The 13,498-nt window shown below is 38.0% G+C and overlaps 1 protein-coding gene across 2 annotated transcripts in view; it reads left to right on the top strand.

The window, feature by feature from the left end:
- XPO4 (exportin 4) overlaps positions 1-12,997 on the top strand; it is an 81,083-nt gene extending 68,086 nt beyond the window's left edge. For both annotated transcript variants that reach the window (XM_027652616.1, XM_027652626.1), the window contains exons 21-23: positions 113-230; positions 1,481-1,573; positions 4,810-12,997. In XM_027652616.1, coding sequence (XP_027508417.1) covers positions 113-230; positions 1,481-1,573; positions 4,810-5,007 — 409 coding nt within the window. In that variant the 3' untranslated portion in view covers positions 5,008-12,997. The remainder of the gene's footprint in view (positions 1-112; positions 231-1,480; positions 1,574-4,809) is intronic.
- Positions 12,998-13,498: the final 501 nt, after the last annotated feature.

Consider the following 13,498-nt stretch of genomic DNA (forward strand, 5'->3'; position numbering starts at 1 on the left):
GAAACCTTGGAACATACAAGCATTTAAAATATTTTCTATTTCTGTCACACTTGGGTAATTTTTTAACAATCTAATTGAAATCTGACTTTGATTCTTTAATGCCCATTATCAGAATGAGCTCAGAGGTTTGCCAGCTCTGTCTGGAGGCTGTAACACCATTAGCAGAACAGTGTGCAAAAGCACAAGAAACAGATTCAACTCTTTTTCTAGCAACAAGGCACTTTCTTAAGGTAAGGCATCTGTGTTTCCTGTTACTTTGGTTTTTTGAATCCAGAGGCCAGACAGTGATGAAATCCAGATTAATCAGGATCACACATATAGTAAGAAACAACCTATTACCTAAAAAAAAAAAGGCAGTTTAATAAGAAAGAGGGCATGAAGAACTGATGATATTGGACTAGAGTACAAAAGAGGATGGAGACGTAAAGGGAAGCAATCCCTTAATGCCGATAAACAAAAGACCTGAACCTCTGAGAATGCAATTTATATTTACCAATGCTCCACACGTGAGCTCTTGAACTGATTGACAATTTTAGCAGTTATGTCTGCTGTGAAAAGAAAGCTACCAGAATTGTGTGAACTGGAGACTGAGTAGAGCACTAAAACAAAAGACATGAAAAAGATCATAGTTGAGAACTGGAAAGAAAATGCTGACATTTATTCAGTGTATCTAATGAATTATGCATTTTCTTAATATCACATTTAGTACTTTCCTTTTAGGACCATCCAGTCGGACCGAATTTTGGAGTGACCTGGTAGCAATCAGGTTCCTACTAATTACCAACAAAGTAATTGTGGAATTTGTGTGCTTGTCATCTGATTTTTGTATAGACTTCAGTTAAAACACATATTATTCTTCGCTTAAGAAGTCTTTTCTTACGAAACTGATATTGGAACTTCTGGGGATTGCTATTAAAAGGATGCATCAGCCAAGCTGAGAGAATGGGAAACTCTTGAATAATTTTGTCTTTATGTATCTTCTAAGTTAACATATCTTCATGCCTTATTTCTAAATTTTCACTTAAAATTATAATACTGCTTTTATTAATCCCTCTTTGACTTTCTGTGAGCCTCCAAAACTTGAGGAAAAAGTTCCATGTTTTATTCTGGAAGAGCAATGGCTTTTTTCATTATTTCTCTGGCATATCTGCAGCTTTTGGAGAAAAATACAAGAGGTGCCATTTCTCTCTGAAGAACAGTTGATATAAATCAACAAAAGGTTTCAGTGCTTTAAGATATGGATGTAAGGTGTTAAGCCAAGACTTAAGTTCTAAAAGAACTTGGCTTCCAAATTACTGGTACCTCAATTTAAAAAAAAAAAAAAAGGGGAGGGGGCAACAAAGCAAACAGCAACCTTGGATGCTTGTAAGTACATGTTCATTATTATTACCAGAAGTGAAGATGACTTTCAGCAGCATATGTTGATAAAGTAGAAAGTTCAGTTTACACTTCTGTAACTACTTCTGTTTTGTGATTTCAGATGGTTTTTGATATGCTGGTACTTCAGAAGCACAATACAGAAATGACAACTGCAGCAGGTGAAGCATTCTACACATTAGTGTGTTTGCATCAGGTATGGCATTTAGACACACCCTGAAAAGAAGTAATATGTTAAAGGAGAGTAGTTAACTACTGTGTGCCTGGTAAATCATAGAATCAGTTGGGTTGGAAGGGGGAACCCTCAGGTCTGCAGTCCAGCTTCTGGCTCAAAGTGGAGTTAACGTTTAATTCAGATCAAGTTGCTCAGGACTTCCTCCAGCCATGTTTTGAAAACCTCCAAGATGGATATTTCAAAGCCTTTTTAAGTGGCCTGTTAATCAAGTGCTTGATTATCCATATAATATGCTTTTAGCACCTACCAGACAGACTTGTTGACCCACCACTGGATTCATTCCAGTTCATCAATATCCTTAAGGAGCCCAAAACTAGACACAGTATTCCACACCTAATCTAACAAGTGCAGTGTAAAGACAAACAGTAAATACAGCCCAGTATGCAGATAGTGTTCACTGCTGACAGGACACACAGCTGACTTGCTTAGCCTGCTGTCCCCAGGGCCTTCAGGCCCTTCTTTCAGCAGAACTGCTCCCCAGCCTGTTGGTTCCCGTATTGTTTCAGGCAGTTAGTCTGTTTCAGCTGCAGGACTTTGCAGGTGTCCTTGTTGAGTTTTGTGAGTTTCCCGTCAGCTCAGTCCTACAGCCTGAGTAGGTGGCACTGAATGTCAATCCTGCCCTTGAACGCACTGTCTGCATTCCCCAGTTGGATTTCATCTCAGACTTGAGGAGAGTGAATTTCCTCATCCGGGGCACTGACTAAAACACTTAAAGGGACAAGGTGCAGATGAGAGCTCTGAGTGCTACTTGTAACCATCTTTCAGGTGGAATATGAGCCATTAACGTCAAGCCTTTATAGGCTGATGATAGAGGTGTGTTTTCACCCATGTAGTAGCCCACCCATTTAGACAAGAAAATCCCATCTTAGTTACAAGGATGTTGTGTGTGACTGCTAAAAACTTGCTAACATCAGGCATCCACTACTCTTTGCTTATCCACACATGTAGTCATTTTGTCACAGAAGACACTTTGGTAAAGCATGATTTATCACTTGAAAATCCACACTGGCTGTTCTCAGTCCTTTACTCTTTCACATGCCCAGAGACAGCTTCCAGGAGTACTTCATAATTTTCTCAGTCATTCTAAGATGATAGAGAGCAGCATTGTAATGATGTGAGCCAGCTTTCTGAACCCTTGGATAGATTCTCTCAGGTCTCATGAGCTTGTATGCATCAAGATTTCTCAAGAGATTACTGGGTTGATCCTCTTTACTACGGTTAGTTCCTCTCCTCCTTGAACCCTGTCTCTAGTCACAAAGGTCTGGAAAAACCTGTCAGTGAAGACCAAGGCAAATAAAGCATTGATTCCTTCAGCCTTACTTTTTGTCTACTATCATTAAACCCAGCTATTCCCATTCAGCAGCAGAACCCACGTTTTCTGTATTCCTTCTTTTACTGTTAAAGTACTGGTAAAAGCTGCTTTTGTCGTCTTTGATGTCCCTTGCTAAATTCAGCTTTAGATGAACTTCATTTTTCTGTCATTGTTCCTATCCAGACAATGTTTCTGCTTTCCTCCTTTGTAGCTATCCCTGCTTCTATTTCCTGCATGTATTGTCCTTGCACTGCAGTTCAGTTGTGAATTCCCTGCTTAGCTGAGTCGGTATCCTTACATGTTTATATTGCTTTCCTCAGTGTCTGGACAGGCCATTCTTGTGCTTGGAAGAGGTTGTCCTTAAAGACCTGTCAGCTCTCCTGAGCTTTTTGTTTCCAGAGCTTACTCCCACAGGATACTACCCACCAGTCTCTTGAATAAGGTGAAATCTGCTCTCATGATGTCCAGGTTCTGTACTTGGCTGGTAGCCCATCTGGTATTTGAGCAAATGTCAGAGAGATAATCTCTTTTAAGTGTGATCTGGAAACTTCCTCAAGTTGCTTGAAGATGACTCAGTCCACTAAAAGCCACTGGGGATTTGTAGCAAGATCCCACCGTGATGTCATCTTTGTCACCTCTCCTCTGATCATCATCCATAAGCACCCAACTAGATTGTTGCCCTGTCTGTAGAAGAGCATCCTTAATTTGAGCTGTCCTTTCACAGAATTGGCAAGCTTCTGTTGTCTTCTTCTGTAAAGAGCCTCCATCTGTCCCTTCGAACACTCCAACCATGCCACCTGTCCCACCACATCTCAGTGCCTGCAGTGATGTTGCAGCTCTGTACCTGCACTTGGAGCTCTAGCTCCGTCTGTTTCCAAAGCTGAATGTATTGCTACACTGACATTTGACACTGGCCTCCTTTTATCCTGTTTAATACTTCCCAATGAGCACCATTAAACCCATCACACTTCTTTGTGTTCTTAATACTCTTGGTCTCTGTCTTCTCACTTATCTGGAAGCTGTTACCACCATCCCTCAACATACCCTTTAAAGCCCTTCCTGCCAGGTTGGCAAGCCTTTGGCAAAGATGTTCCTAAGCTACTTTGTCCTAGGGATCCTCTCTCTTGCTAGCAACCTTATTCCTCAAAGAGGGACTCGTGATCATGTAAGACAAAAAGATTCTGTGATATCACCCACTGGTGGCAAATTCTTGTTGTGTCTACCTCCACCCAACCCCTCACTGGCAGAATTGAAAGGAACGCCATTCTGGCTCCTGTGTCCTTCACCCATGTTCCCAGATCTCAGTCACTTTGGAATCGCTCCAGTTTTGTGTGCCCCTTGGCAGTGTCCTTCTAGTCATGTTTGACATGTTCCTTTGTCTTCTGTTTCTGTCCAAGTCAGTATGAGAGTAAGTAGGAAGCTCTTAGAAAGGAATCTAAGCTCTCTATCCCAGAGAGGGGACCCTAGAAAATGGAGAACCTGTGGGAGGAGATGGTTGGTATGGCACACCAAACACAAGACAGGCATCAAAAAAGAGCAGTCCAGTTTGCAGGAATAAGCCTATGCTAAGAAAGAGCCAGAAGGCCCTTTGAGTGTGTGCCTGAAATTGTCATCTTACTCTGCACTGCAAAGCACTGTACCTAGCTTTGAAGACTTCTTTAAGCCTTACAAAAATACCCATCCTGGATGAAGGACTTTATCTGGTTTGGAGGTAGGTAAAAGGCTGTGGGGTCCATAGTTGCTGCTGGTACAGTGGTCAATGAAACTGGCTAACAGGTGGAGTAGTATTGATAGTTTTCTGTCACAACTTTTATTCTGGATCTTGTCCTGATGAGAGAAGTTGTATATACTCTTATCTTTTTTTTTGTGTGTGTTTATTTAACAGGCTGAATATTCAGAGCTAGTTGAAACATTGCTATCAACTCAGCAAGATCCAGTAATTTACCAGCGGTTAGCAGATGCCTTCAACAAACTTACTGCAAGCAGCACTCCTCCTACACTGGACCGTAAGCAGAAGATGGCCTTCTTAAAGAGTTTAGAAGAATTTATGGCAAATGTTGGTGGACTTCTCTGTGTAAAATAAACAACAAAACTCTATGCCTAATTTAGACCCTTTCTGCGAAATGCACTGAGAAATGCTGAATGCTGACTAGATCTTGTACCTGTCTCTGGGTTCTTTGCAGCCATCTCAGATTCTAGAGAGCCTGGAAGTTTGAACATAACACAGTGGAATAGGAGAGGTCAACTTTGAATCAGCTTCTGCTATTATGTGTTAGCTGCAATCTGTCATACTTATGTGTGGGAGAGAATGAACAGAAAATTTGAATTTAATTTTTTTCCATATATGTGCAAACAGATATGGGCACAAGGAAAAATAAATGCAGTGCCTTTCCCCCTGCACTGGTTTAAAATATGAGTGGTCATATAAACATACAGATTTCTTTTCTACCCAAAATCATGTTAGAGTGTGATGTAGATACATGTAAAGCTCTAAACAGTTTAGCTGATTTTAAGCTTTATTTTTCTTCTCTTTGAGTTTGTGTTCCAATGGGGAAGAAAAACCAAATGGCATTTTAACTTGTGTTCAGTTCTGTTTTTCTACATCAACCCAACATTGCATGTTTAATGCAATGCATGTTTTTACATTATGTTCTGCTGCCTAAAGTTCAAAGAAAAAAAGGTGTATATTTTTGTTCCCCTAAAATGAACTTTAGGAACTGTAGCCATTTCATTGCCTTAATTTAAAAGAAGAAAAAAGCTCATATACTTTAGGTAAGAAATATAAGGCAAGATTTGACTCTTCAGAGTTGGTTTGGGATGTTGGCACTGAGCTGCTGTGTACGTGTTGCAGCCTTTCATGATGATGTGTCATTTTGGAATGAGTGTCTAATGCAAGGTTCGTGTGTAATTTTACTTTCAGTATCTGTTTTGATTCTTAAGGGGTTGCACGACACTGCAATGTATTTCTACACTGAACTGTTTGCTTAAGCAATAACAACCCAAAAGGTGTGAATTACCGGCAAACTTTGTAAAGTTGGGGCATTAGCTAAAACAATTATGCTAGCACAGGGGCATCAGACCCTTTTACTCAAGGTTTATGTTTGTTTGACTCCAGCAGGGAAAGGTAATTGGGGATGTCTACTGGTGTGGGAGATTTTAGTTTTGCTGAATCTAGCTCCACTTCTGCAGAGCCCTCCCAACTGCTCTGCTCTTGTTTGGTTTTTTATATCAGCACTTTAGCTATTAGAGTAGCAGAATATAGTGCCCTGAGTATAGGGAACCAACAAGGCAGAGCTGCACATGAGTATGAAAGTAAGGCCTGCTTTTCTCCTGTCATGAGCCAGAAAACTGAAGCAAACACAAATGCTGCATGTCGAGTAAAATTATTTCTGTGGAAATACATGGAGGAAGAAGTGGGCCCTTCTGTTTAAGATCTCTGCTAGATTATGCTGTTGAATATTTCCTATGTGTTTTTTAAATTTATATAAAATGTATGGTATACATCTTTATATGGCAATGTATAACTTCATGTTTGCAATTCTGTGGCATTCTTCAGCTATTCATCTCAAAATTAGTCACAATAACCAGCATTTTTAAAAGACACAAATCTCTAATACTGTGCTATAAGTGATCTAAGGCTTTTTTTTTTTCTTTAAGTTAAATTCATATGTGTCTCAAGCATGGATCCACAAGGCCAAAAATGCCATCTCTTTATTATACTTTTCTCTTTTAATTGATGTGAAAACTAAGCAAGGGCAGATTTACACATTACAAAGTGACCATAAAACTTGTTAGATAATAATGTACCTTCGCAGCAAGTATTTTATTTCTAAGATATTTGCATAGTATTTTAGAACAGGAGTATTGCTCTCAATTTTTTCTTGAAACTCTAATGCATTTCTTTAAAGGATTTCTCGACTGTGCACTTGCACAAAAGATAATGATCTTGGCAGATCCTTCTGTTTCAAACTGTTGTGCTGTCTGTTTTTTTTTTTTTTAGTTGTCTGGGATTTGCTATGTTTTTGAAACTATCTGAGTTTGTACATTGGATGGGGCAGTGGTTCTGAAACCTCATTTTTTCCAGATGAAGGGTACTGAAGCCTGGGAGCATAAGCAGCAGTAGGAGCTGCTAGTTTGTTATGTGCTCAATGTCAAATACCTTGACCAAAGTCTTCAAAGACATCATAGCAAATACTTCCAATTTGTTTGGATCTGACTGAATAACTGATTACAGTAATTTCTTTTATACCTAGCTCTGTCACTATTGTTTTATAAATCTTAAAGCTGACTCACTATTTAAAAATATTTATTAACTTAAAAACTTTGAAATCCTCTTGCATATTGTGAATGAAGAATTGGAGCACAAATTGAGTTCATATTCAGGACAAAGTAATGTGCATACCCATTTTTCTAATCAGGCCCATTGTGTTGTAACAATCAGAAACACATAGCATCTTCTGAGTATCAAGTCTTGCTTAAGTATGAATACCTACTTTTCAAAGACTAGTTTTGAAGGTTATTTAAGAATTTCCTTTTCCCTTCATTTAAAAATAATATTTTATGTTAAAGGGAAGCTGTCCTAGTAAGGGTTTGGGGTGTTTTTGTAATTTTCCTGCTTAAGTGTTATACTTCCCTGTTTCTTAATTTTTCTTACATTCTCATATATTCCAGCAGGGATCTTTCCATGCCATTTTGTGTTTCTTTTAGAGCACATTCTAAGATGTCTCTGCTGTGACATCAGTGAAATTGGGAATAAGTTTTATTCATTCATACTCCTGCTGGCTTGGTGGCTGCTTCTATCTGAACTATTTGGCTTCTATATCCCTACTAAAAGAAAAAGAAAAAAAAAAAGAAGTCCTTCAGTGATCTTCTACACATCCAATTGCTATAAATCGGGATGTCAAAGTTCACTGAGGTCCACAGGAAAGACTCATAGACCATTTTTAATGAACACTGAGAGCTGGCTCCATATAAGTGTTCTGAAAGTTTTACAGCATCACTGCATTGATTTTCCATTTACTGTGCAAAGTGAATAATGGTTCTAAAAATGCACCTGTTTCTTGAAGGAAAAAAAGGCAACTCAAACCAAATTATAAATGCTGCATGATATAATTGTAACTAATATATTTGTCTGAACTTCTCTTGCTAAAACAGATTATTGATCCAGTGTTTTCATTCTGAGAGCTAAAAATCAAGTAGCTTTCCCATTTTGCTATCTCCTTCCCATTGTAATAGTTCTAGTGCTGGCATAATAGTTTTCTGTTGTTCAGCATAGCATTTTTGATGTTGACAAGCATGGACCATCGAGTTCAATCATAAAATTCAAGACCTAGAAAGCACAGATGCATATGGACAGGCAGAAGTGGACTGCTACTTCCACATGAAAACTCCACTTTCACATGCATTTATGCCTTAATTAGCTTCACTGAATCACTGCCAGAATCTGCTACTTTTTGCCCAGAGGTTTGTGTTTCACTATTTAGTGGTAAAGAGCTCACCTTTTTTCTCAGGAACAAGAAACTTGTTTTCTCAGCATGTCCAAATCCTACTGGTTGAAAGAGAGGGGTTTGAACTGGAGTCATCTCTTTCATAGTGCATAGTGCTCACTAAAGCCCCACTGTTTATCTGGGCAAATCCCTTTATGTCTAGGCCATGTAGTTCTAGAAAATAAGCTTGCTCAGAGCAGTCAGTTGTCCATTTAAAATATAAAATTCTTTAAAAGGGAAAGCAAATTCTAATTTGTGGTCTGTAAAACTATTAAAAGTACAAATTGCAGCATTTCTCTTGTAAAACACTTCAAGTAACTTCAGTTTTGGTTAAGTAATTACATAAGAAAGAGTATTTGTTGGGTTTTTTTTAATGGAAGTAGCTTGATGAATATAAGCGCAGGAGTAGGAGCCAGGCTCCTCTAATTTTCTAATAAGTTTTTCCGCTGGATCCTCTGTGGCCATTGGCAAGTAGCTAGAACTGTGTTGTTGAAATAGCATTAACATCTGCCTACCTCACAGGGATGTTGTGAGGATTAGTTTATGCCTATAAAATCCTTTGAGGATCTGAGATGCTATGTAAATATTATATACTTTAGTTTTGTGAGGTGTAAGATTTACTGTAATGAGAACAGATTTTCATACTGATAAAGCCCAGGAGAGGCAACAGTGGTGCAGTATTCCCCAGGACTGATCTATTGCAGTACAGGAATGCTTGCTATAAATTGTCATTATTTCAATTACAGCTGATTGAAATAGTGGCTTCTTCTTAAATAAGGTGAGATTCCCCACCAGTGTGCCTCAGTTCTGGTCTACACAGGGAGAGGGCAGTTGTTGATTTATTCAGGCTTTGGTGCCTCTACTTGTGACAAGTGCTGCTTGTGGTAGGGTTTTTTGTTTGGTTTGGTCTTGGTTTTTTTATACTTTTCTGCAAGGAACAAACACCACTCATTTCTACCATGTCTGTTCCAGTCTCTCAGTATAACCAAAGCCTAATGATAACAACTAAATTTAAGGAGCCATCTCTGCCCCCCCCCCCCCCCCCCCCCCCCAAAATTTGCATTTAATATGAATAGATTGTGCCCCTTTTACAGCAAATTAGATTAATGCTTTCTGGCACTGATCATGAAGCAAATCATGAAGTATGTTTTGCTCTAGGGCCTTAAGCTCTCAGTTCTCTTATAAAACACTTTTTTCAGTATGAGATTTCTTGGGGCCCTAGGAACTGAGATGTCCCTGGCTTTCCCTTTTCCTCAGTGGATTGAAATTGATTCTATTTTTTCATTCCTTCCCTTTCCCTATCCTGCTTTTCCTGTCCTTTTGAGCCATTCTGAAGTGGATTTGGATGACCATTCCAACCTCAATAGAAAGATACTACCCATATGATTTTCCAATCTGTTACAGCTTGATACTTAAAATTGATAAAAACCTTTCTAGTAGCATTCCCCAGCATGTGTCAATCTGCCACTGAACCATTTTAGAATTTATAATTATGAAAAAAAATATTATCCTCTTTTATTTGTTCCCTTTGTGCAAAATAAGGAACCTCCATGCAGTGAACATGCAGTTTTAAGGCAATAAATGCTAGTACTGCTGTTGATCAAGTGTGTAAATATTTTGAATGTATCATTCAGTACTGTGTTGTTTATATATTAAAAACACAGGGATTGAAGTGCTAGTTGATTTCAAGTATTGTTTTACCTGTACAGTTGAAGATATGAAGTTGCATAGAAGTATTTCACAATTTATTGCAATAAGACTTGGGAAATGGCTGTGTAATCAAGCCTTATCACAACTGATTTTTCAATTTTAACATGATCACTTTGTGTATTTTTAAGATCCATAAGCAGGAGAAGGATCAAATTGTTTTCCACTAAAGACTTTTATTATTTTGTTTTGGCCATGTGTGATTTGTGTGTATTCTTGTTTAATATTTTTCTAAAATCTCATCTGTGTTGAATCCCTGAAATAGAAGTTCTTATAACTCCTTATGGTAGAAACAAAAATAGGAACATTATGAAACCTTGGGCTACACATTTTGCTCTTTGAGTACAGTGAATGCACAGTAATTAGGTTAAAAGTTGATGGGGTAACTTTAATCTGCATCGGCACTTAAGGCATGAGTTTGTCCATCAACAGAAAAAATGTGTGATTAGGGGTACAACAGGAGTATCTCACATTGGACTGCAATTACCAGAAATGGCCATGAATAAATATATAATCAAATTAATCTTCCTCATCTTCCAAAAAAGTTTTTAACAGTGACCTTTCAGGTCACTGTTCTTGGTGGTATTTGTCTACCCAGAAGGAATGATTTCTGGGTCTTTAATTTTGTGTGTGTATTTCATCTAAACTGTTTCTGATGATATCTGGCATGGAAATGTTCTCCATGTAAGGGACATCAACAGTATGTTACTTCATGGATATCAGAAAAGTTCAGTTACAGGCAGCAGTTCCTAATGTGCTATAAACTACAGTTATTTTCTATTGCTCCCTTCTTACTTCCATGCACCCACATCTTTAAAAAAAAAAAAAAAAAGCTTCACAAATCCTGAAAGTAAAACTATGCGACAGGTATGGTGGTGACAGCTTGCTATATATCTTGGCTGTATGTAGCACTAGAATTTTACTGGTTTCAGAAGTAAAATTACTGCAGTTATATATTTATATTGGCATGGTTTAGTTTAGTGAACATTTTGGTGAAGGATGGAAACATTTAAGGTAATTTTGAGGAAATTCCTGAAAGCAGCTGGTAAGACTAACAGCAGCATAACTAAGCAGCCTTTCATGTAGAAAATGGAACTATTCTGATTTACCTTAAATACAAGGTCTGGAATAAACTTGAATGATTTGGGTACAAAGCCTTCATTCAGACTTGTCTGTCTAAGTGTACAAAACTCCATCAATTTTGCCTTTATGAAACTTAAATTTGCTTCAGTTGTGAGTGGTGGAGTTGTGGTGGGTTTTTTCCTTCAGTGATTTACCATGTCTTACAAGCAGAAATGTAGGAAAACTCAACCCTCCAAGTGGAATTTGTCTGGCCCGTCAGCTGAGGAGGAGGTCATACATGAACTGGAGGAGGAGAAGAAACTAAAAACTTTGCAACGTTATCTGGAGAAGGAAAAATAAATCAAACTACTCTACAAGAAGAAAAAGAAATTGATAATACAAGTGTTATCCCATAACTTTGTAACCCATAACATCTTGATAGGATTAATAAAAGCCTGCCGTTCCATCAACACGGTTGGGGAAAAGAGAAAGCGCTATTTTGGAATTTTGTGAAATGAAATGCAATATTATCCGTGTAAGTTTTGTTAATTAAATAATACATGCTTCTTTATTTTGGAAGACATTCCAGACAAATCTACATCTCCAAAGAGAACGCTGAAGTTACCCACTGTGACTGATATGTAATTCATTACTAGTTTTCTATATTTGAATCTTATGGAACAGCTGTTTTCACCTTAACATCTATTAGATGGTATCACATTTGATTTTTCTGACATGCTGGTGCCTTTGCAAGTGAGAGTAGAGCAAAGCTGTGAGTGTCATGTACTTCCCTTTTTCTTTCCTTCTGTGTCTGGCCTACTGTTCATGGTTGTAAAGACATGTATGTTTGATTTGCTTTAACTTATTGTTTTGGATGCTGCAGTTTAGATTTGTGGCATATTCAAACTGCTTCCAGTTGCTGTGTTTGGTGTTTACTGAATGAAAGTCATCGCTAGACTCCAACACAAGTATTGATGTGAAGGCCTCACTCGTAACTCAGTTTAACAAGTTGTCAGCACATTTGCTTATTTTGGAACTGCACCAGTACTATTAATGGTCTTTCGTTCATTCAAATGATTGTTGTAACTCAGAAAAAAAAAACCCTGAGGCCCAAACCCCACCACCACACTGTGGAGTCTTTAGGAAGATCACTGATGTCCTCACACAAGGTCAACACTACTTTCGGGAAGGCTTATATTCTTCTGCCACTTTTAGGAAAGACTGTTCTTCTGAAGTACTTTTTGCCTGCTTTTAGGCTGTTATGCACTTTCACGATTTCTTAACAAACTACTGTTAAAATGTACTGTACCATGGATTTTGATAAGCGCACATGTATTTAAACAATTCACTCAGCCTCAGGAAAGCTGGAAAAATCGAATACCTGTTTTGTATCTTGATTAAAATGTTTGCATTTGTAAATGCATCCCTTTAGATGGCCAGATAATATCTAGATCCTGTGAGTGTAACTATTTAAGATACCAGTATAGTCTATAAAATGAGGACTGTAATTTTGCTTTAGGGACAGAGAAAAGGGTATCCTCTTATTTTTCTTAGAGATATATATAGTCTGAATTGAAGTTTCAAAAGCAAAAAGCAGTAATAAACCCCATTTAGTGTTCAGGGAAAAAAATGTTTTCTTTCTCAACACTATCTGATTTCTGTTTTCTTTCTTCTCCTTAAAAAGCGTGTGTGAAATAAGTGCAGAGGTATGTGCAGGAAAAACTGTAAAATCTGCTGCTGTACATGTTTGCTACTTGACTGCATTTTCTGTTCCACTTTAATTTTACTGGTTTTGCTAAATATATTTTATATATTTTCCTTCCTGCTTCTTGTGATGGCAGAGTGATTACATCTTTTGGGGGAAAAATCAAAAACAACCATAAGAAGGCTTTGGGGCCAGAAAATTCCATAAAGGTTGTATGTTACTGTATATCTCAGGACATTTTTTGAGACAACTGCATAAATCAGGAGCAATGGTAAAATCAATGGGGATACAAAAATGTACAAAGGTATAGATGCTGGTAATTCTGTTTCAGGGTTGTTGGTTTGGGGATTCTTTTAAACATTTCTAAAATCCATTTAAAATGTCAGTACTAGATGCTAAAGAGTGACTTAAGCAGAGCATTTTTCAATCTGAAGATTTAGCCCTCTTTGTGGCCCCTGAATTACTTCCAAGGGATCCACAAAGCCAGGCAAAATACAAGTCACAGGGATCATGTATCACTGTCGTGTTTCTAAGACTTGCATCCCCATAAAGGTTGTGAGTCCGTAAACTGTTTGAGGATAAAAACTCACGACTGTATTTGAATTCCTGTAGCG

The sequence above is a fragment of the Corapipo altera genome, unplaced genomic scaffold (genome assembly GCF_003945725.1).
Source record: "Corapipo altera isolate COAL_440 unplaced genomic scaffold, ASM394572v1 0, whole genome shotgun sequence".
Classification (NCBI taxonomy): domain Eukaryota; kingdom Metazoa; phylum Chordata; class Aves; order Passeriformes; family Pipridae; genus Corapipo; species Corapipo altera.